At 42.7% G+C, this 24,410-nt stretch overlaps 2 protein-coding genes across 2 annotated transcripts in view; one reads left to right on the forward strand and one right to left on the reverse strand.

Moving 5' to 3' along the window:
* Positions 1–22,524, reverse strand: part of Dusp10 (dual specificity phosphatase 10) — a 37,888-nt gene extending 15,364 nt beyond the window's left edge. Inside the window, exons 1-2 of the mRNA XM_013015116.1 lie at positions 22,410–22,524; positions 19,226–20,077 (exon numbers count right to left, since the gene is read on the reverse strand). Coding sequence (XP_012870570.1) covers positions 19,226–20,036 — 811 coding nt within the window. The 5' untranslated portion in view covers positions 20,037–20,077; positions 22,410–22,524. The remainder of the gene's footprint in view (positions 1–19,225; positions 20,078–22,409) is intronic.
* A 778-nt stretch (positions 22,525–23,302) lies between these two features.
* Positions 23,303–24,031, forward strand: LOC105984713. Its single transcript, XM_013014991.1, has one exon. The coding sequence runs from the start codon at positions 23,303–23,305 to the stop codon at positions 24,029–24,031; it is 729 nt and encodes a 242-aa protein (XP_012870445.1).
* The last annotated feature ends 379 nt before the right edge of the window (positions 24,032–24,410 follow it).

The following is a 24,410-nucleotide window of genomic DNA, read 5'->3' on the forward strand; positions in this document are numbered from 1 at the left end:
TGGGCTTGGGGATTCTAGCACCATGAAATAAATAAAGATCTTTTCCTTTACCAGCCTCAGATATTTTGTTTTAGCAACTGAAATAGACTAATGCATGGATGAAGCAGACTAATGAATTGATATTTTAAAATTATAATTTTATAATTATATAAATTATAATACATGCTTTTAAAGAATTATACTGTGGGCTTCTCAACAACAAAGCCCCTGGGAGTCAACCCAAGCTTGTACCATGCATTGATGGTAAACTCATGGAACTTTCCAGAACCTTAGTTCCATGAGCTGGAACAAGCACAGGAGTTCATCCTTTCCCAATGACACATTCCTCTTCAATTCCTCATTAGGGATGGCTTGAGCCATCTTTCTGGGCCCAAGGGTTTCTATCCTAGTTATAGATTTTCTATGTGTTAGGAAGGCTACTCTACCCCATGACAAAGCTCCACTTTCAGTGCTCACTGAAATGCTCAATACTGGTGGAAAGGGAAAAAAAGTCCATTAGATCATCTGGAAAGCTGTGAAGATATGTTAAGAGGTGAAGGAGGATGCTTGTAGAATACAAAGCCATGTTTTTCCCTCAAAGCTAACCAGATTCTCTGCATTACTGTTTAATTCTCTAAAGAGATGAAAAACCTTGTTTGATTTTCAGTACAGAAGAAGTTTAAATAATCCAGCAATTGCTAAACAAACAAACAGAGGAAAGCCCTGCTCAAGCTATTCACTAAGCCAGCCCACAGTACAAAAGGAAAATTGTTGCTTCACAATCTACACCCCTCCCCCTCCCCTGCCCCAGGATGGACATTTATCTTAGATCCAAATTAAACACGTCACAACTTCACAACAAAAATATGTTTCCCAATGGGTTCTAAGTAAAGTCCAATTAAATAAATCTCTAGAAATGTCAAGAGGGAGCCTCCAGGGAGAGCATTCTTCTACCGTGAAACATTCCCCACTGGAAATTAGATTCACAAAGGTCATCATCAAATTATCTGTGATAGGAAAGGAGGAAAAGCAAGCCACAAGGCAAGGTAACTTCCACAGGTGAAGCTTGGGTTGACTTCTATTGCTCTCTTTACCTATGGAGGTGCAGCCAAACATGCTGTGTGCATCCTAGTTTGCTTTGCATCAAACCCCCATATCCAGCAAGCCGCTTAGGAACCAGGTGCCATATGGAAATCAGATCCCTGCGGCATACAGACTTCAGGAAGTGGAAGGGAAAATAATCAATGCCAGTATCAAAATCGAGAGTCTCCAAACCAATGTTTTCTGTTCATAAAAAGCATTGTGACAACTTCCTCCAGCTGAATTCCATATTTGGGCAAGAATACCAATCAGGCTGAGCATAACTGATCAACAGTCAGAAACAGAAGAGGCCAGCTGCCCCTGAAGCCTTACCTCCGACCACCTCAAGGGAACAAAGCACAAGACTGTATCCAATCAAAAGCTCTACGTCCCTGCCACCTAGCTCTACATAATACTCTTTATAAAAAGGTTAGTAAAAGCAAAGAAAGTCTGTCCCTGAGTTCTGTGACTGTGCTAGAAAATGAATCAAAGCCAAGGAATGAGAACCTTGATTTACAACCAGTTGGTCCAAGGCACAGAAAACTTACCAAGAGAGCTACGACCAGCATCCAAAGTAAGGACAATTTTGTGGGACTGAGTCTTTTGTCTGTGACATATAACACTATCGCCAAGTAGGTGACATCAGAATAGAGTTAAATGTTGGGGCATTCACTTGGTATCAGCTGGAGAATTAACAGGTAGAAGAAACCCTCCCCTCTATGTGGTGAGAGTCTAGTAATCATCCATTACTATAACAAAATACCAGAGGCTGAGTACTTAGAGAGCTTCCAATTTGGGGGGCTGAAGACCCAAATAACATGATGGCAGATCTGGTGAGAGTCACCCTGGCTATGTCCTATCATGGCAGACAGCATCACAATTAAGTGGCACAGGAGAGGAGGAAGGAATCAGAGACGACAGAGGAAGAGGAAGAGGCCAGCCTTACCTTTAAAAAATAATTCTCAAAAATGAACTCGGGGGTCCTATGAGACCATCAAGTCTTTCTAAGGGAAGAACCCTCAGCTGACTCCTCACAAAGTTCCAAATGTGAAAAGTCCTACCACTTGCCAACATTACCACACTGGGGAGGAAATTTCCAGCTCATGAATCCTCAGGGAAGACTGTCCAACCACACTCTAACCATTGTACCTGAACCACAGCAAGTGGGATAGTAGGGGAAAACAAACAAAAAAAAAACCCAACTGTACCTTTAGACCTGCAGAGGTGGTTCAGAACTCAGAACCAATACCAAGTTTTATCTCTAACAATGAACTCCAACTCCTCTCCCTTCTCTGCCTTTACTCCTATCATGAAACATTGGCATCTTCCTATCTTCAGAATGCTTACCATTATCTGAGATTACTTCCTCCTTGTTCATTATTAATAAAATGTGGATCCCAACAAAGCTGAGGTGTTGTCTTATAGAACATAGCATGGCTGTTTACTTTGGTGAGAGAGAATCTTGGAAAATTTGCTCAGTTCTTTGTATCTCAGTTTCCTCAATGGGGCAATGGGGCTACCAACAGTACCAGAGGCAGAGGCGCTGCAGGAATTAAATGAGCTACTACAAAGTAGTTATTCATAGCGATTGTAAGCATTCACTGCTTGGCATCTGATTTGTACAGCGAGCGCTCATTACATATTTTTAGATTAGATAAACATTGGAATCAGATGGAAAGGGCCATTAATTATGTGTTGTTCAGCATTCTGTGAGAGACTCAGAGATTAAAAATAGTGCTCAACGATAAATCTAATTGGAGAAAAATGAAGGGATGAGGAACATTAGAACGAATTCAGCAGAAAGACTGGTGGCAGAACTGATTCAGGCACACAGTGAGCCTGCCCTGAATGGGACCATCTGGCTGTGACTCATGCAAACAGGTGCAGGCCAGGCCAGGTGAAGTCAGTGTGAGGACTGAGAAATCCTGCCACTCTCCAGACTAGGAAAGGAGGGCTAAGGAAGAGGCAAGTACAAGAGTGCCAGGCCTTAAATGTGACAAATGGGCACCCTTCAGGGAAGGCTGAGAGCCAAGATAAATCACCCTCAGTGGCCTCTAACCCTTTCCCTCTGTCTGGTCTCACCTCTTTGGATAATCTAATCTATGAGTGATGAATGGCAGTGATAGATGGGAAGCAGTCATGGAAGATGGAAGCTTAGAAGAGGGCATAGGGTTGGTAGGATGCAAATGAGAAGGAAAGGGCCCTGGGTTCAGTTCTGCATGCAACTGTGAAGTGCTCCCTGTGAGCTGGGGACCCACAGCTCCATGCTGGGTGTAAGAAACAGAAAAAGGTCTGGCTTAGCCCTCAGAGCTTGGTGGACCCTCCCACTTAGACAGGGCCAGCAGTAACCAAAAAGATAGAAGACAAGAAAGAGTTCCACGATCCCAGCAGCCCTTGTTGCTCCTGCCTTCCATTTGAAGGACACAACACTGCAGCTGAAACCAGGATTTCTGGGTTCTTCTTATCCTTCCTTCTTCACTGTGCACCTGGGGGCAAGTTACTTGAGATCACTTTAAAACACATGATCATATCATGAGAAATTTTCTTCTTTTCCCCAAAAGTTCTGTTTTAGCCTTAGATCTCTCAGCACTACAGGACATTTTGCTCTTAGAATGTAGAAATGAAGCCTGAGATTCCCCAGGAAGGGAAGACATTCAGGAAGGAAAGTACAGCATGCGCAAGCCTCTCTAAGTGGTTCTGATGAATCTGCTCCACCTCTCTTAGCAACTGGTCCAAACACTGTCACCACGGCTGTGTGTGGCAGAAGGTATCTGGTTGAACTGTCTCTACCTTATACCTGACCCCCCATAATGAACAAGCCTGGCATGGTGCCAGATTACACAGTGCCCAAGCTTGGCCCAAACTAGAAAACCAAGCCACCGTGGGGTGTTATCTTTGACAGCTCTGAAGCTTTATGTGTTATTCCTACTTTCCATGGATGATGAAAACTTTCCTTGAAGCAAACACAGGCTTTGTATTTCTTTTCTCCCTTCCAGGGAAGCCTCATATTGTACTCATAGAGAGTCAACTTTCTAAGACCTGGTGACCCTAAGCAGGCTGTTCAAGGGCTAGGCCTGATCCTAAGTTCAACGGTAATGGGTAGCAGGACCATGACAAGAGACAGTATCTATTTTAGGCAAGGAAGGAGAAAACAAAAGTAGAAATGGGGAGAAAAAAAAAAACCAGATAGGATCATGGCTAAAAAAAAAAATCCAAACAAAAGCACCCAAAGAAAAGACAATATTTAATTTGAACATCTTTATGAGAGGTGTAGGACCCCAACAAAAGCATGTTTCCTCAGAAATGCAGCTAAACAACAGCAGCAAAAACAAGACCCCAGGAGCTAGGAATCTCTGGTATCAGAGAGGAGCCAACAGGCACATGCACACACACACACACACAGGTTACCACCGATAGAAGGATGCTATCTGGACAATGAACTAGCAGAAGCACCATAGGTTGTAGCCCAGAGGGTCCTGTGTGGAAGGGACACAGGTATGCTGCCTCCAGGTTGAGCCCCGTGGCCAAAAGACTGGACCATTTTATGAGTGTAGAGTACATTGTTAGAGAGATAAGCAAGCAAAGCTACCAAGGGACACGGTACACTCCCAACACCTAGCACTTATAACAGACATCCGGAGGAAAGGCCGTCTAGTCTCTCAATACCACAATACAACCTGACACTAACTTGATTCAGCACATGCTCCTTGCTTTAAACCATGATTCCCAATAATCTTGTCTTCCTTTCCACACGCTAGCTGCAATCTCCAGGCTCTTCTGCTCACCCACATTTCTAACTAACTGGTTACAAATGCTGAGGTTACCTCAGGTTCATGAATTCACTAGGATAATGCGCAGAAAAGCACTACAGTTTGATTATAGTTTTATTCTAATGCTAGAAGTCATAACCATTCTAATGATGAGATAAAAGAGTAAGTCTGGGGAGGGTGTTGAACATAGTACTATAACCCATCCCTCTGTGTGTTGGAGAGAGCAAGCTGTGGACACCATTGTACCAGCATTAGTCTAGTTTTCTGATTGTCATTAGAGTGAGCTGGGATTCTTAGCCTCCTATCTGGTGGGAATGAAGAAATTCACCTAATAAAGGCAGACAAACACATTTTACATGACAGGCAAAATTAATTACAATAAATTCAATCCAATTCACATGCTTTATCAAGGAAGACAAGCTAATTAACTGCCAAGGAATTATCTTCTGTTTAAAGGGCATTTTACCTCAATTTGGCAAAAAAAAAAAGAACTAATGGGAATTATCTTTCCATTCTGATTGTGTTCTTGCTGCCTGGGGTTTGCATGAGAGGGTTTGCATTAAAATTCTAAGGTTTCAAAAAGATAAAAATAAAAAACAGGAAAACAAATATTTATACTCTGCATCTAACTCTTTCTGTTTTTATTGTCCCTTTAAAGTACTTTATCAACATTGTAAAGCAAGAGGTGACTCATATTTATAGAACAAGCTGTTTGGCCCTGCCAGATCTTTCCTTTCCATCACAGGTTCTTAGTGCTCAATGTGCTGTGTGTTGTGGCCTTCATCCATTCCAAACCCACCAAAGGAGAAGCCCAAGATCACCCTGTCTCAAAAGACCTGCGCAAGGACCTAAGGTCAAGGTGAAAGAATTCCCTTAAAACTCACTTGGGCAGGCATTTGGAGAGAAAACTAGGAATGAAATGAAATAGTGAATCGGAAGAATCAAAAAGATATATCCAAACTAGCCGACTGGCCAGCAGCTAGCATCCTCTCCTAGGAGTGGATGGGGTAGATGAGGAGGTTTTCATTCTCTCAATAAATTTCTTATATTAAAAGTAAAAAAAATGATCTCAGTTTCCTTTAATAGGCAAGTTAGTTAAATAGAATGTGGTAATACAAGAAATTAGAGCATTAGAGAGAAAAAGGCTATGCTGGCAGTACAGGCAGCAAAAGTACAGGCAGCATAAAGTGAAAATAAAGTTCAGTTTCTATATGAGAAACTGCAAAATATGTACATATATGGTAAAGAATTAAGAGACATATAAAAATGAAACTGGGTTGCTCAGGACAGGATTAGTGTACTTTTTGTTTTTCCTTATTAAGTTTTCTTAGTATCCCAACAATGATAAATGGTACATTTGCTAAGACTTCATTGTATAAGATTTTCTTACATAGAAACAGCTTATTATTTCCAGTATGGCACCAATTCAGGAAAAAAGAAATACCTGTACAGTTATCCATCTATCTCATTATGAATATTGGACTTTGTTTTCCCAAAGTCTGGGAACATAAGGATTTACAGCACATCAAAACATCTTTCCTTATTAGTGGTGACATGAATTCATTTTACAGAAATAATACTCAAATTTCCCTTGGATATTATTTAGTAGATGATGAATTCTTATTATTAGTATAATTTTTGAAATTATAAGTATGGAAAACTTTTAATAAATGTCAGCTCTATTGTTCCTATGTTTATAGCCCTTATACAAGCATTAGCTAATTGAATCTTTCATTGATCCTATAAAAAAGAGGTCATGATTGTCCCCATTTCACAGACAAGGTAACTGAGGCATAGAAGATCTATTTGGTCCATGTTTGTAATTACTATAAGTGGCAAAAGCAGAATACCAACTCAGCAATATGCTCCACCCAACTCTATTAACCACCCAACTCTACTTCCTCTTTGGGAAAATAGGTAAACTCATAGCAAGAAAGCTGAATGTAATGTGTGGGGCACCATAGCACTCATTCTGTGAGAAGCTAGGTCAGAATCCCACAAGAAAAAGAGAAAGGAATCATGAAGTGACACAGTCAAACATATGAAACCACCAGACTTGTCTATTTAATACCAACTTGGACACACACCAGAGACCAGAAGAAAATTCTTAAGAATTAGGGTATGAATCCTTTGCCAGATCTGCTACCACTTACTTACATCTTCATGGGGAAGGTATCCTTTTCCATGTCTATAAAATGGGAATGTTGAACCAAATACTCATTAAGGTTTCTTCTAACTGTATGATACCATGCTTCATAAAAAGAAAATCAACCCCTTTAAAAAAAATGTTTAACATGTCGTGAGTGAATGCCTGCTAAGCATATGATGATATTTAATCAACACAATCCTTTAACTCCTCTGAAGTTGTCCTTTGGTTGTGATTCAGAAAATTATCCTTATTGTGTCAACGTGAGAGTCCACCATTGATGAAATTAATATCCTTGATTTGTAGGAAATGAACTTAAAATTGACTACTTCTATTTTTCAGACCCAAGCATGCTAAGTTTTAGATTTTCTTCTCCATGGGTTAATTCTACCCCATTGATCACATCCACTCACCTTTCTTTACCCTAACACTGGAAGACCTGAAGGAGTTTGGTGAGTAGAGAGATGAAACTTTATAGTTGACACCTAATAGCACAATCACATAGTCCAGTGTGGGAGGCTGGGCACCCTGTCCAGCTGTCCAGAGACAGCAGTCTGCTGGGAAATAATGCCGCTTTCAACCCAGGGCTTATGAGGCCACTCTACCATCTTTTCTTTTCCATCACATCTCTCCAACTGTGTCTGTAAGCCTTAGACTGCACCATGGAAAAACGCAGCGATCAGAACAGTGAGGAAAGGAGAAACCAAACTCAAAACATAGTCCACAATTTGGTGAGAACTCTGCTAACTCATCCAGGAGAATTCATTTTCTCAAAGGAAAATAATAATCTAGGAGTTATTCTTTCTTCACCGAATTCTATAAAGGATTCTATAGTTAATGTTATCCTCCCACTATCAGGAGAATGACACAAAGCACAAGTGAAGGAACAAGATATTCAGGTCTTTGGGATAGAGTCTTATTCATTATATTGAACTTTGCATCTGATTTTCTTCTCACTCATCTACTGCCCACTCTGGAAAGTGAGTAAATATCTTAATACATGCCAAAGAAGGGAACATCATTCTTGTATTTATAGGCCACTAATAAAATGTGCAGTAAGTAAGGTTCCAGGCATTAAACATACATCAAGTAATTGGGTGTCAGTTGCTTATACCTTAATCTTCAGGAGGCTGAGATCTTAAGATAATGGTTTGAAGCCATCCTGGGCAGGAAAGTCCATGAGACTCTTATCTGCAATTAAACACACACACACACACACACACACACACACACACACACACCACAGAAGCCAGAAGTGGAGCTGTGGCTCAAGTGGTAGAATGCTAGTCTTGAGTTCTAAGGCTCAGGGAAAGCTCCCAAGTCCCAGGACTGGCATACACAAAAGGAAATTCTCCAAGTAGAACTATCAGCATGCTATGTTCAGACTCCTCCATATATCAACTGAGCAACCTTAGATAAGTACCTGGATCTCTTAGAGTCCCAGTCTCTAAATATGTAAAGTAGTACTCTCTTGATATGACACTGACAATATAGTCTGGTATATAAGAAATACTTCATGAACGCTAGAAACAACTACAATTCTTAAAAGTTATTTTGATTGGATTGTCATTTAAAAAAAAAAAAAGCTCTGTTGTGACCAAATTTAAAGTTTCCAAGGGCTGGGTCGAAATTTTGGTAAGCGTCCTTGAAAAGCCTGTTCTACTCTACAAATAGAATAGGCTAGTCTTAGCACTAGAATTTTCTCTTGAGGATATATAAGAAATGGGGGAAAGGAAGGAGGCATGAGACCTAAAGCAGCTTAGAGTAAAACATGTCACATGGACTAGAGGCATGGTTCAAGTAGTAGAGTACTTGCCTAGCAAGCATGAAGCCCTGAGTTCAATCCCAAGTACCACACATACACACTCACTCTCTCTCTTTCTTTCTCTCTCTCTTTCTCTCTCTCTCACACACACACACACACAAGAATGAGATATATAGTTCACTTGTAAATAGACATGTGTCAGCCTAAAAAAGAACTTTGACTTTGAAATAATAACTTCTTGCTTACCTATCTGCCTGCCTACCTGCCTTCCTTCTTTCCTTCATTCCCTTCATCTGACTCTTTCTCTTTCTTTTGTGGTGCCAGGGACAAAACCTAGGACCTCACATGTGCATGGCAAGTGTTCATGCACTGAAGTGTATATTCTCCATACTTTCTTGCTCATTTATCTTTATTTGGTAGTTCTAGGGGCCTCAATCAAGAGGCTAGTACAATCTAAATACTACCAATGGCCTACAACTCTTTCCCAAAAACTGAGATTTGTGTGTGTGTGTGTGTGTGTGTGTGTGTGTGTCAGTTGTGAGACTTGAACTCAGGGCCTGGGCACTGTCCCTGAGCTCTTTTACTCAAGGCTAGTGCTCTACCACTTGGGCCATAACATTTCCAGTTTTCTGGTGGTTAATTGGAAATAAGAGTCTCATGGATTTTCCTGGCTTCCAACTGTGATCCTTAGACCTCAGCCTCCTGAGTAGCTAGGATTACAAGAGTAAGCAACCAGCACCTGGTTTGGGATTTAATTTTTGTTCTCCCATTCAATAAAAAATAGGAGTGAAAATGTTGAATTTGTTCCACAAATGTCATTATCTCCAAGGTAAAATATGCACCCTCTTTAACAAATTCCCTGGGAACTAAATAAGACACAAAATGATTGCACAATGGCAAGTAACTAGATGGCATTCAGTAGTAGCATTCAATAGCTATGACATTTTTTTCTTCCAAATTATCTGGAAAATATTTCTTTTAAGCTTCAGGCCTAGAGTAGTTACATCTGATTAAATGATGCCTTGCTAGAGATTAAACTATCACTCCATGAAAACCATAAGACCTAGCCTTTCAAAGCAAGATTATAAAAGTGTAATAGTTTGATACAAATAGAAATATTCAAGAGTCAAGAAAAATGTCTTCTATTCCTCAAAGAAAGGCCCTCTTAGAAGTTGGTGTCTTACTATTTGAAGACAGAAGAAAAGATAGATGCAAAGAATCTGTAATGATTAAAGGTAATCACACTGTCTTGAACCCTGGAACTCAGCATTCAAGTCCAGGACTGAAAATTGTGTGTCTAGCCGGGCGCTGGTGGCTCACGCCTGTAATCCTAGCTACTCAGGAGGCTGAGATCTGAGGATAGCGGTTCAAAGCCAGCCCGGGCAGGAGAGACCGTGAGACTCCTATCTCCAATAAACCACCAGAAAACCGGAAGTGGCGCTGTAGCTCAAGTGGTAGAGCGCTCGCCTAGAGCTGAAGAGCTGAGGGACAGTGCCCAGGCCCAGAGTTCAAGCCCCATGACTGACAAAAAAAATAAAAATAAAAAATAAATAAAAAAAATTGTGTGTCTATTACTCTGGCAATAATCTCTGCCATCCAAGGTACTTTCTTCCCTATTCCTCCTGCTCCATCTCCTCTCCTTCCATTTGCTTGTTCTTCATATTTCCCAATCACCATATTTAGTCTGAAGAATGTGAGATTTATTTCTTCCATGTATGGAATGTAAGTTATTGAAGAATTGGATAGTGATGATCCTGGGATTTGTGGCAGTGATTGATTTCTCATTCAGGACACACAATACAATCAGCTAAGGAATTATTTTAAAAGGAAAAAGTCACATTTCTCAACAGACAGAAAAAGTCCAACACTAACCCCTGGATGAGGAGTTTCATTGACTGATTTGCTATAGAAGTAGACAGAAGATGCCCTGCAGTATAAGGCAAGAAGGCAAAACATCTTGCAGAGACACAAGGAAGAATTGGTCTTTGCTTTGGCTTTTGTGAAACTCAAATCTGAGGTTGGAAGAGTATAAGCAGGCTCCAATCACAAATAAAACATTACATTTGGCTGGGTACCACGGTGGCTCATGCCTGTAATCCTAGGTACTCAGGAGGTTGCAATCTGAGGATTTCGGTTCAAAGCCAGCCCAGGCAGAAAAGTCCCCATGAGGCTTTTATCTCCAATTAACCACTCAAAAACCAGAAGTGTTGCTGTAGCTCAAGTGGTAGAGCCCTAGTCTTGAGCACAAAGAGGTCCAGAGACAGCGCCCAGGCACTGAGTTCAAACCCCAAAACTGACAAAACAAAAACAAAAACATTCCTTTTCTTCCTACAAATAAACTTCCACTTTGCTAGGAGAACATTGATTGGGTAAATGCTATTTTATATGAAAGCAACAGGCCTGCCCAGTTCTATACAAAGAAGGCTCAACCTTCCTTTTCCTTTAAGTCATATGAAATGTAAGTCCTGTTGGAGGGAGGGGATTAATTAAGATTTCCAACTTTTAATAGATGATACAGACATACTCTGGAAACAAAAATGATGAGTTATGAATGAAAGCATCTGAACAGCCAAGTACTTCATAATTAAAAAATGATATCCACTTGAATAAAATGAAATTTTGAAATAAAATGCATACTCACTGTTTTCTTCTCAATTTTTCTGAATTAGTAAGATTATACTCTATGAATAGGGAGTATATGGTATATAGAAACATCACCAAGGAAAGCTTGCCAAAAAGACAGCTTCACCATTTAGGGGAAATAATATAGGCATTAATTCTAGCCTAACCCTAACCCCTCAGAAGGGACACTGAAAAAAAAAAGTTTAAGCAGACTAATGCCTTGTCTCTGAAATATTTACCAGGCTTGTTTGCTCAGCATGCCCTCTTTTCACAAGGAACATGCAGGAAAAATAAACACAGGCCTTGTTCCTATCAGAAACACGTCCAAAATTAGGCGAGTCCAAATGACAAAGTTCTACTCTGATGCTCAGAGGAGGCCGGTCATCCCTGAGCTTCAGAGACAGGGACACCATGCACATTTCCCTTTTCATTAGAAACCAGCCAATCATTTCTTTTCAGATCAAGACACTGGGAAAATATTCTGCTGGATCATTCTGTACTCAGTAAAGGCTAGGTTCTTTCTTCCTTTTTCCTTTCCTTTCTTTTCCTTTCCTTTTCCTCTTTGTTTCCTTCTCCAATTCTTTCTCTTTCCTATCTCTTTCCTTTTTTTCCCCTCTTTGTCCTTCCTTCCTTTGTCTTTTTCTTTCCATCTTTTGTTCCTCCTTCCTCCCTTCCCTGTCTTTCTTCCTTCCCTCTTTTTCTTTCCTTCCTTCCTTCCTTCCTTTTTCTTTCTTTCTTTCTCTCTTTCTTTCTTTCTCTCTCTCTTTCTTTCTCTCTCTCTTTTTCTTTTTCTTTCTTTTTTTCTTTCTTCCTTTCTCTTTCGTTCTTTAAAAATAGAAATGAGAGAAAAGAACAAGTGTAATTCCCAGGAGAACACATTTCCTGAAGATGATGCTTTGTAAACAAGACTGTGGCAGGAAGATGGAGAATTAGGAAGCTGTCTTTATCCTCATGCACACTCAAGCTGGTATTTAGGCTGTCATGATGGCAGGTGCCTCAGTTCATATTACCACCTGGAGTATAGAAAGCATTCAGTTATAGTTATGGAAGAATTGAATAAATTCACTTGTACCTACCAGATTATTCAGCCACAAGGCCACCAATTCATAAGTCACTAACAGCCTGAAATGACTAGGTGCATTTTGATATGTGCTTTTTAGTAATTCCTTAGACCATACCTTGAAAATGGGGTTAAATTAGTGTTAATACTTGGTTTGTATTTCTAAACCATGGCCTGCTAGTTTCCAAAGTCTTTAGACTTACAGATCTTTTTGGCTCACAATTAAAATTAAACAACCACAATAACAAACAAAAACAAGCCAGACTGGTGAATTACATCTGTAATCCTAGCTACTTGGAAGGCTGAGATCTGAGGATCCCAGCTCAAAGCCAGCTGGTTCAGAGAAATTCATGAGACCCTTACCTCCAATTCATCAGCAAAAGGCTGGAACTGGGGACATGGTTCAAGTTTTGAGCAAAACAGCCAAGAGAGAGTGAGAAGCCTTGAGTTCAAACTCCAGAACTGACACAAACAACAACAAAATAGGTAGTAGTACTTCAAATTATTGATTAAATATCTTATATTTTATTAGATATTAGATTATTAATAGATCACACACACACACACACACACACACATCCATCAACCTGGCAACCTACTTGAGCACAATGGACCAAAGCTCTAAACTTAATAACGCATGTGACCTTGGACAAGATGCAAACCTCTCTAAGGGAGCATTTCCATAAATGCATAATGCCAAGAATGGACTAGGTTAACCGCTCTCAAATCTTTCTACACATTAGTCTTCTAAAATCTTGATGTGCATGCAGGCTATGTACACCCCAGACCAATTTAGCCAAAATCTCTGGAGATGGGAATGTCAGAGTATGGCTAAACCAGCAGTAATAACTATGGGATTAACCCTCATTTCCAATCCCCAAAGTTCCTCCCACTAAAAGAACTGGAACTTTAGATTCAGACAAAGCAAAATCTGAGGATTAGAATGTCCAACCTTAATATATAAAGTATCTGTTTCTTCTAGCCTGGATTACATTGCCTAAAAAGTGCAATTAGATTCATTTTCATGTCCCAACCACTCCCTAGAGACAGGGGCTATGTAAAGAATTCTGGTTGCTGATAATACAGGATCTATGAAAGCAGAATCTGCTACAAAAGCCTCATCAGCAAGGTCCTGGGGGTATAATGCTAAAGACGACCCTGGCAGGAAGATTTTTCTGAGATTTTGTACACTTCTTTCTGGAGGAAGGATCAAGTAGAAAAGTGTACATATGCACCATTTTCCCCTCCCCTTCCTGTATAACATGTTTTAGAAATGGGATTAGGCAAACTGTTTTGCTCATTTAGTTTTTTTCCCCTAGTCTTGTGGGGTTTTTTTTTCCTATTCTATAGTCATTATCTACCACTACTGAGAGAAGAGTTTCTTAAACTTGTCCTTGACAAGCCAGATGGCTAACTCACTCATCTGAATTAGAAAGGATAAGAATATTCATAATTAACATGCTCCCTTAGTCCTCTGTCAAAATCAACATGTCATTTCCCTCTTTCTCTAATGTAAGAGGATCTTAAAGGACACAGGCACATGAATGGAGTCCAGGAGTGTGATTTATAGAGTTGTCTAATGTGCCAAGCACTTTATATACATCTTCTCACTTGATCCTATGATGTTGAAATTAACCCCATCTTACCATAGAGAAAACTTGGGCCTCCAAGATGTTACCAGAATCTGGAAAGAACTGTAGATTTGAAGCCAGGGGTAAGAGAGTGAATTCCACTCTGTTGAGCACACAGTGAAGAAGAACAGCTAGATCAGGTCTGGGGTAGGTGGGAGTGGGGATTCACACCCATTGTTTTTCCACATACATTTTAATTAGAAAGCAGGAGAGTAGATGTGGGTGCTCAGAGAGAAGCACTGGGCACTCTTTTAGTGGACACGGCCCGGATTTAGTGGAAGGAAGGAGCGGGCATGCAGCTCTCCCCCTCTTCCTCCACACTGCACCTCCTCCTCACAACCCAAGGCTTCAGGAGCCCACACCCCCTCCCATCCATCTACCCTTTTATAGTCAGACTACAACCCTTCTTCTAAAAATAAATCCGACTGAGGAGAGGCCAGGAAAAGCAAAGCCTCAAAGTTTTGTACTTTCATTATTCAGTTATGGGACATTAGTTGGACAGATTTATCATCAAGTTTTTATAAATTCCTTTATAAATAAATAATTCTAGGCTATGCCCAAATTACTCTGGCCTCTTGACCCAACATGTTTTTGCAATTACTTGGCTCTCCAACTGTATACTACTTAAATTAGGTAATAGTCACCAAGTTATTTTGGGACCATAGCAACACACACACACACACACACACACACACATACACACACACACACACACACACAGTTATACTATTTGAACTCCTTGGGAAAAAAAAAGCCCAAACCACATTTTTATTGACCCTATCACTTCTGTTCAATCAGTAGTAATAATTCTATTGATCTACATTTATAGTGTTTACCATAGACAAGCTATCTGAAGCAAGCATTCATTTACTTAATTCCAAAATGAACACTATAGATAGCAAGTATACTTGTATCATCTTTCTGTAAATGAGGAAAGTGAAGAACTAAGTGTTCAATTTGTCCAAGGTCCCTGGAAAGGGAGAATGAAGACTAGAACTCAGGCTGGCTAGATCTAGAGTTCTGCCTTCATTTCTCCATTTTGGGGAACAGAGCTAAAGTCTGATGTTTAGCCTTAGGAATTAATCAAAGGCTCTGAATAATTATAGTAATTTGTCAAGTAGATATGTCTTTACTCCAGCTACTTTTTAAAACTCCTCAACATAATCTTGAAAGATGAAAGTAGAAGATATTTTTATCTCCTCCTTCCAAAAAAAAAAAAAAAGCCAAGAAAGAAAGAATATTTTCACAGCATGTCTAGTTCTGGGTAGAGCCATTCAATTGTCACCTAACCTTAAGTTGTCTATTTCAGAAGCCTGTTTGTTTGGGGGAATAGTATGCAACTGATGCTATTCATTTCTCAGGAGTTATAAGAGAAAGCTTTACCATGTGGCTCCTGTATTTGACTCCTACCTGTGTATTGGTCTTATAAACTATTTCCATGTCTTTCCCTTGTTCCCCCAATTCCCCAAAGCCTCTGGTACAGAGTATGGCTGTGAGAGACCTGTAGCAGTCAGTCAGTGTGTCCATTTCCTAATAGCACTTAACAAGCTCTGATCTCTCGCTGAAGAAAGGGAGAGACAGGAGGCCCAAGGTTGCTTCAATGTGGCCCTTGGAGCTTTCCCACCCTGAGGAAAGAAAAGTGTCTTCTCAGATCATAAGTCCACCACAGTGGGATTCTAAGTTGTAAAAATAAAAAAATTCAGATTTGTTCATGATCTGAAGTATTTAGCAGTGGAAATGTCTATACCATCCTAAAAATAATCCTGTTTGTAAAATTTTGAATACTAACTTTAAACATTAAACATACTTAAATGCATCAGAATAGTCAATACGGTAAGATATTTCAACCAAAACAAAAGATATAAAAAATAGAATACTAGTAATTTTTTTATCTAACAAGTATAAGGGTAGTCATATACTTTTGTACTTGTCCCCAAGTGTCTGAACATTTTTATCATCAGGTTTTAAGGACACGGTTACCTTTAAAGAAGCTGTAGCAATCAACTTTTCTCCTCCTACATGGGGATAAGTCAGGGGTAAAGCAAAATTATTTTCCTGAATCCAACTTGGTTGAAGAGAGAAGAGGCCTTTTAAACATTATAGCAAAACAGAGTGGCTTTCATTGCAGAATGTCAAGGACTACCTAATATTTTTTTTTATTTCATTTGCCTAAGAAATCAAGTTACAGTTGATTTAAAAATCACCTTTAGGCAAAAAGAGATTGTCATTTTACCAAAGACTTTTCATACACCTAAATCTGTAATTTTCTGGAATCCTTTACATTGGATTGAACAAAAAAAGCATGCGGAAGGGTACTATTTATTCTTCAGAAGATGAGAAGAAAATGTGGATTCAGACATAGGTCACAAGGGGGGGGGACTGTAAACTAGAACAGTAACATAATCTCAGGGGCTTCCATGCCTCTCATCAGTTTTTTTTCCCCCAACCTGACACAGCATTATGAAAATGGCAACCAAGCAGCAGCTCTAGATGACAGGCAGTACCAAAAATGGAGACCATGGCAATGAAACAGGGGAATGTAAAACTTGGACAGGGAGGGTAGCAACCAGTGTTTACAAACAGGAACTAGGGACTCAGAGGGACCAGGCATAAATTACAAACGATTGTACTGAAATCTGAAAATAAATCAGCAAGGCCTTAGATGTTCCTACCACACATTCTAAGCCCTGCCACACACACACACACACACACACACACACACACACATTCATTGCCTTATCTTCCCTGCAAAATTGACTCATTCCAAAATGGCACCACCACTACTTCTTGCTGAAATATAATCTCAGATCATCAAGGGAGGGGACTCCTAAAATAAACTCAGAAGACAAGCCAGACCAGGATGGGTCTGCTGGACTCACTGAAGAACTTAGGAAAAGTTGCTGACCAAGCCTGTTGAGACAGGCCGACTCCATTCTTTGTGTCAATGGTACTATGGAATTAACCACTGGTTTGAGCAGATGTAATAACAAGGCGTGTCCCAATAATGACCTATCCTTTCTTTCTTCTTCTCTATCTTAGAATCATTCTGAGATTTTAGGCCATCCTCTCCCTCCCCTCACCAAAGATACCAAATTCATCATGATAATCATAAATAAAGTAGATGACAAACCCTTCAGATCCCGAACAACCTATTCTCAACCAAATGCTCAAATACATGAAGAAAAATTACCACCAACACCCCGCAACTACAATGAATCCAACCTCTATCACAGAGAGTCTTCCAAGTCAACCGCCGCGGTGTCTCACCAACCCGAAATGAGGAGCGCTCAGTGCGGCCTCCCAGGGCCCCTGGCGGGGTGAGGTCAGTAGCACGTCCGGCCCCGCCCCACTGAGGCAATCTTATTCTGACATTGAGGAGCCAGTCCAGCCAGCACTACCCTCAGCTGCATCCACAGGAAAGGGGAAGAGGGCACCTCGTCTACATCAGTAGCACTCGGGAGATTCATTTTTCTCAGTAATTGAGAAGCCAATCTTCGACTCCACAAGGCCCATCGCGAAAGCAGGGCCTTCAGCTCTACTTATATTCAAGTTTCTGGTTTTGTGTCTCTTGATACCTCTCTTCCATCACGCAGAAACAAAAAAAAAAAAAAATAAGGACTGTTTTTCATCGAGAATATCTACTCTACCGAAAAAAAGACAGCAGCAAGAACATCAGTCTTTGTTCCCCAAGACAAACTATTATGACAAATGCAAAATTTGTAGGTGGTATTTTCTCATCTGGAAAAGGCCAAGCCAAGAGCATGGAGAGCCAACAGCTGGGTAAACCTATTGGGAAATACTCAAAAGTCAACCAAATACAAGTACAGATATAAAACACAGGAAAAAGACCTGAATTTATCTGTCACTCCAAGAAAACCCACTGCCATCCACCCCACCTCAAAAAAGGGGGGAGAGGGAGAATGTTCTGGAGCTTCCAGAACATTCTGCATCCAGTTCTGTGATGTTCTCCTTCCCCTCAGAGCCTACAACCCATAAGCAAAGATATGCTATTGTGAAGGCTGAAACCAATGAGAACAAACCAATGAGGATAGATGGGAGAATGGGAAAGAGGCAACAGCACAGGAATCAAACATATTTCTGAGAACATGCTTAATGAAAGGCCAAATGCACACTTTGGAAGACATGGTGAATGGCAGACCTGTCCCATAAAGATAAATAACTAATTTGTCCACTTAAATAGTCCACTGCAATTTAAATGTGCAGTGTGTTCAAAGGAACCCAACAATACTTTTGATCAACACATTTTAGGAGACTGGCTAAACATACATAAACATTTTCTTGTGCTCAAAGCACAAGAAAAGAGGAGATAGAGGACCAGATCTCACTACCACCACCTAGTAGAGGATGTGGTATGTAATGTCTCCAAGGCCAGTGTCAAGAGGCAGAGAGATAGAAGTGAGCTTGGTACAGGATCAAGGGCATCCTTGCCAGGTTAGCAATACTATTATTGGTGTCACTGGGGGCCAGCTCCAATAACCTCAGAGTTACTGTGTGTGCATTCATTAGACTGCTGTTTCTTGGGCAGAGTCAGGATGTCAAACATTTTTCAAGTGAAACCACAAAGAACAATGGGTTGGAGAGTGTTTCACACAAATTTCACTCTGGCTTCGAAATTCCGGTAGAGGAAATTGATGTATTTAGTGAAACTACTTTTCATAGCACCTTAAAAATAAAAATCTCTGCCATTCTTGAAGGTTACTTTCTAGACCCCATCAAAGTCAAGATGGTCAGAAGGCAAGAAAGAAAAAGAATTACCCACACAGAGAAATGGCACCTAGGGATTTACTTAGAATTCACAGTACTGCTTCCTCTAGTACTTATGCATTGTTTAAGAGACAATAACTTCCCAAGTATTTATGGATTTGAATAAAGCTACCACAGCAGGCATGACCCAACATCCCACTTAGATGTATGAAGCCTCTCTCTGGAAAGGTAAGAAAAGTATTAGAAGCCAAGTCAAGGTTAGAACCCAGATCTTCTGATTTCCAAACAAACCATACCAAAATAAAGATTATAGAAGAGAAGACAAGAAGATGGTTTATTCTGGTCTTTGGTAGCCAGGGTTAAAGAAAAGGCTGTGGTTTCTAAGAAAAACCCAAAGTGAGCCCAATCAGTGGAGACTGTGTTTGGCAAAGAAGCAGGGACCATTACCTTTTAATACCAGCGGTTCTTTGCCTTCTCTCTTCAGTGACTCGAGGACTATATGAAGAGGCTGGGAGGGCATCACTCGACTCGGCTCATTGGTATTCTCATCATAAACTATAATTTCTTTGGAAAAGATCCTCTTGAAGGAGTCTTTGCCTTCTCTACAGGAAATCAAGTCTAGGACAGTGATCTTGCCCTGCTGTAGTCTCCGCCGGCTGATCTTATCGGCACAGTTAATGTGGACAGCTCCTTGGATGTGACTCTTGTTGTACTCCATGAAGGGCCGGCAGTCAATGATGACCGGGCCCTGGCTGGGCAGGTGACTCTTACTGCATTTGGTCATCTTCTTTGCCAAGTCATTGGGGTATATGATTTTGATGCTGGCTAGCTGCTTGGGGGTCCCTGACACAGGACTGCCCACCCCACCTGATGGACTTAAAGAGCCTGTATTCTCATTGTTGTTGACCATCTGGTTAGCAGGACAGGTGGTAGAGGTTCCGATGGTGGTGGTGGCAGTGCCAGCAGCAATGGCTTGGGTCTGGCCCTGATTGTCCTTGTCGTAGGTTGCCACAGTGCAGCAGCTGGCACTGCTGCATCCACAATTCAGAGAGCGGGCAGAGCCGCTGGATGAGGGCATATACGTCAGATTCGCAGCCTTGAGGGTCACAACGGTAGTGGCGATGACAGGAGGGTAGTTACTACTGCCTGGGGTGGCAGAGTCAAGGTAGCTAGAGTCTAAACAGAGGTTGAGATCCTGAGGTCGGACGGGCCTAGACAATGCCACTACTACCCTGTCGTCTAAAGGAGATGGAGGCATGAGGAGGCTGAAAACTGGCAATTCAAGAAGAACTCAAGAGTCTGTAAAGAAGGGGAGGGGGGAAAGAAAGAATAAAGTCACATGGCACGAAAGTCAGCAGTCTCACCCCATCCCTAGGAAAGGCCTTTGTTTAGCTCTGTACAAAGTCATCCTAGGAACCCTTTATTATTCTGCCACCAAAGCTTGAAACTCCTTCAGATGTATGAGATGAGTGCAAACCTAAGCGTCCCATCTATTTGACTTCTAAGTCTGGGGTTACATCTAGAGTTGCTGTTGGAAATATTAATGCAAAAATCAACATGGACCTACATCAAAGTTCATCTTTGGAGAAAGACACAGGCACAATGAGTGAGAAAAATCTGAAGATAGACATGAATGTCCTGTAGATATCTATTCTGGGTCTCCTTATGACAGAAGAATATCATCACTTAGAAAGACCCATTTGCCCACTCCTGTATACTTTTCACTTAATTCCTTCACCACAAAGGCAGATATGATCAAGAACACTGGCATGGCTCACGGAAATATACAACTGGGATATATATATATATATATATATATATATATATATATATATATATATATATATATATATATATATCAGGGGTAATGTCAACATTTTTCTTCCAAATCAGAATGAAAGTAGCCTCCTAAGTGAATCTCTTTAACTTTGAGCTATTTTTGCTTCTCCTTTCTACTGGGTCCTTAGAAAAACACAACATAGTCATATTAAAACCTTTCATATTTTCTGCTAGCTTCTTACAAATCAACCTGCATTCCTCTTGTGGCTGGCTCACAAGGTAATCTTCAAGGAACCAGGTCTGGTCATCCCTACCCTGGCAGTTCATCCCTAAGAGACGCGTTTCCATTCCCGCCTCTAAGGAATGGACTTGTACTCTCCTCCCTTTATCTGATACAAAGCACAGACTTTACATCCTTGGGCTGCATAGAAGATGTTCATCACATATGGAGACCTCCTCCCTTTCAGAGAGAGCATGGCTCCCATAAAGAGGACTCCACTGCCCCCATTCAACAGGACAGGTTAGTTGAGAAGTGCTGCCCACCAGGGCTTGCTCTGGTGAGGGCAAAGGCAGGATTCCTTTCTTCTCCATTGTAAGTATGGGCCATTCTACATGGCCCTAGACATGCTCTCTACTAGACATGCTATAGCAAAGAAATCAAACGTCAGGCAAGAGCCTTCCAGACCTAAAGGAACTTTGGGTCGGGGGGAAGAGACTGTCATGTACCATCCATCTACACAGGTGACTGGCACCACTCTCTGACAAGGCAGAAGACACACACGCACACACAGGGGCACCTACCCATCAGATCGACTCGGATTTCTCTCACCCACGTTTGGATGCAACGGAAGGATCCAACCTCTTGCTTCTCTCCCTCCCTCTCTCTTTCCCTTGCGTAGTATTTTTTTTAGAGCGAGTACTATTCCACAAGCTATAACTGCTCCCCAGCCCGGACTAGGCGGTAAAAGATCTTGCTAGTGTTGTTACCTGGCAGGGTATGTCGGGATCAGCAGTGCACTTCATCGGAGGGAAGACTGTAACAACCGTGCTCCCAAAGACTCATGCTGGGACCCCCCCTCCCCCGCGCGCCCCGCAAACCTCCACACAGGGTGCGCGGCTCACACGCACACGCTCAGAGTACCCAGATCTGCATTCCTGCAGCAGTGAGGGTCGGGCGTGCAAAGTGTCCGTGAAACCATTCAGCCCAGCCCAGTAAATCTCCCAGAGAAATCTTCAGCTACCTACCCTCCCTCCGCCCCCCCCCCCGCTTTCCTCCTTAGTCTCCCTTCCACCATTAGGCAAGGTCTAGAGAGAAAATGAAGTGTGTAGAGAATGTTCTTTCCCTACTCCTGGGGCAGTCAACAAGCCTCTTCCTCGTCACACAGCGTACTAACAAGCCCTGGGCATCCAAAACTGCCGCAAAGCATCCCATCAAACCTTATTTTCCCGTTCAACCTTAACCCAAGTTGACTGCAGTGAGAGTAAACGCACTGGGCAACCCCAGCCAACGGGAGGAACCTTATAACCTTACCTGCTGTAGCTCTTCCGTCAGCATCTCTCTCTTTCTCTCTCTCCTCTCTCTCTCTCTCTCTCTCCCCCCCTCTCTCCCTCTCTCCTCTCACTCTTCCCCTCTCACCGTTCGTTTCTTCTCTCTCCCTCTTTCCCCTTCTCCTCTTTCCCTCTTCCTCTTTCCCCCGTCTCCTCACTCTCCTCTCTCATCTCTCCCTATCTCTCTCTCTCTCTCTCTCTCTCTCTCACACACACACACACACACACACAACACACACGCGCGCGCGCGCGCGCGCACCACACTCCTGGGCTCTTAGGAGTAGCCGTGAGGACTTCCACTTACTTCATGAAGAAGTGTAATCTTCCACCACCCGGAGCTCCGCTTCAGCTTTGAACTCGCCACGTCCAGCCCCCATTCACTTAGCTTCATTGATCTCCAGCAGCAACATAGTTACTTTCTCTTTTGCTACACTGTAAATGTAAGGTTCTGAGGGGGCGGGGCACATGACGACCGACGGCTCTTGAGACCAATAAAAATGCGAAGGAAGAAGACCGCTACCTCACAGAGGCCCGCAGCCAATCAGCGGCTTGGAGGGCGGAGCCGAAGGCGTGGTCTCGTCTCTTTAAAGGAGGGTCTATCTGACGCGGCTTTGGGCTCTCAGTGTTATAACACGGGCGGTGATGTCATTGGCAACCAATCAAAAACTTAAAAGAGCCAGCCGGAGCCCGCGCGGAGCAGCTGCTCTCTATTTACTTGTAAACCGAGCCAGCAGGATGCACTTAACCCTTTCCGGGGCTGAATTGTCAATGGGCTGCGCTCGCCGGCGGGCTAACTCTGGGTTTTCCTCTGCTATTCTCCTCCACAACGCCCCGTGGGACTGACTACACTGTGACTTTTATTTTTCCTTCTTACTCAGGATAGATGATCAAAAGCATTGGGCTAACTTTATAAATACTAGGGACGACCAGAAAATCCCCGTCCCTCCGAATATGCTCCAGGTGACTTGGATGAATCCGAACCCAAGGTTCGCGGATCTTGCCGGGTCTCTAGCGCTAGGCCGGACGTGAGTGTGCAAGCAAGGGGCGTCACTGATCCTCCGGCCGGCAGTCCCCCGGCCTCTAGGCCCTTCAGCCCAGCTGCGGACCTCCAGCCTCGGCCCCCGCGACCCTGCAGCACTCCCCCACCCGCCTTCACCCCCGGCCCCGGTCGGTCGACGGCGCCGCCTTCGCCCGCAGATGTCGCTGCCCCTCTGGCTTCCCAACAGCTCTCCCGCGCCGCGGGTGCGCGAGGTCCTCCGTGCCCCGGTCACGCCTCCATCATCCCCAGTTGCAATCTCAGACGCCAGGCACAAACGAGACTCCTCCGAGGGCTGCTTGGAGGAGGAGGTGGGGGAAGAGACTTGGGTCGGTGCCCTGAGGCGCGACCTGAGCTGCAGCGCCCGCACCACTGTCCAAGGCTGGGCGCCCGCGAGGCCTTCGGGAACCTGCTACGTCCCCAGCTCCTGGCCCCGGGCCGGGCCTCCCGGATGCCCGCCCGCCATCGCGGGCTTGGCCCCGCGCGCAGTGTCCCAATGCACCGCCCGCATCCCGCCCGCCATCGCGGGCTCGGCCCCGCGCGCCGTGTCCCAGTGCACCGCCCGCATCCCGCAGCCCATGGGTCCTGCGCTGCTCAGCCGGCGCCCCTCCGTCCCGCTGGGCCACAGGCAAGTCGAGGAACGCCAGCCAGTCCTTTCTAAAACAGTCTCCTCGGGCGGAAGAGAGCCACAGCCCAGGCAAAATAGCCGGATTGAATGGACCTGTAGGAGCAACGGGCGCAGGGCGACCCCTACCCCAGTCCCTCTGCATCTGGCCAGTAGAGGGTTCTCTGGCCACTGCACAAGTCCTAGGAAGAAGTGCAGGAAGTTGGTCAAGCTGCCCAGTGGCTCAAAAGACAAATATAAAGAAAATTACTCTACAAAAAATTAGAATACACAAAGGAGTGGAAAACCCCAGAAGAACGGTGGAGAGTCAACATGAGAGAATTCCAACATAATAACAATAAAATAAATAGAGCATTTTATACTCCCATAAACTCCCACCTCAGAGAGGAAGGGAAAATATGAAGTAATTACAATGGATTAAATCAGTATTATGGTATGCTTGGCTATTTTTTTTTCTTATCGGATAGGACCAAGGCCTAATAAATACACTAAGTGACAGAGATATCTTCATGTAATTACTTTCAAGTGTAGATCCAAAATCCAAAGGGGCCAAAAGATAGCTGGCCAACTCCTTGCAATTAAACTGTTGAAAGAAATCCTAAGTCTTGTTCTGATGGCTCACACCATTAATCTTTAGCTACCCA

This window comes from Dipodomys ordii, unplaced genomic scaffold (genome assembly GCF_000151885.1).
Source record: "Dipodomys ordii isolate 6190 unplaced genomic scaffold, Dord_2.0 Scaffold26, whole genome shotgun sequence".
NCBI classification, from domain to species: Eukaryota; Metazoa; Chordata; class Mammalia; order Rodentia; family Heteromyidae; genus Dipodomys; species Dipodomys ordii.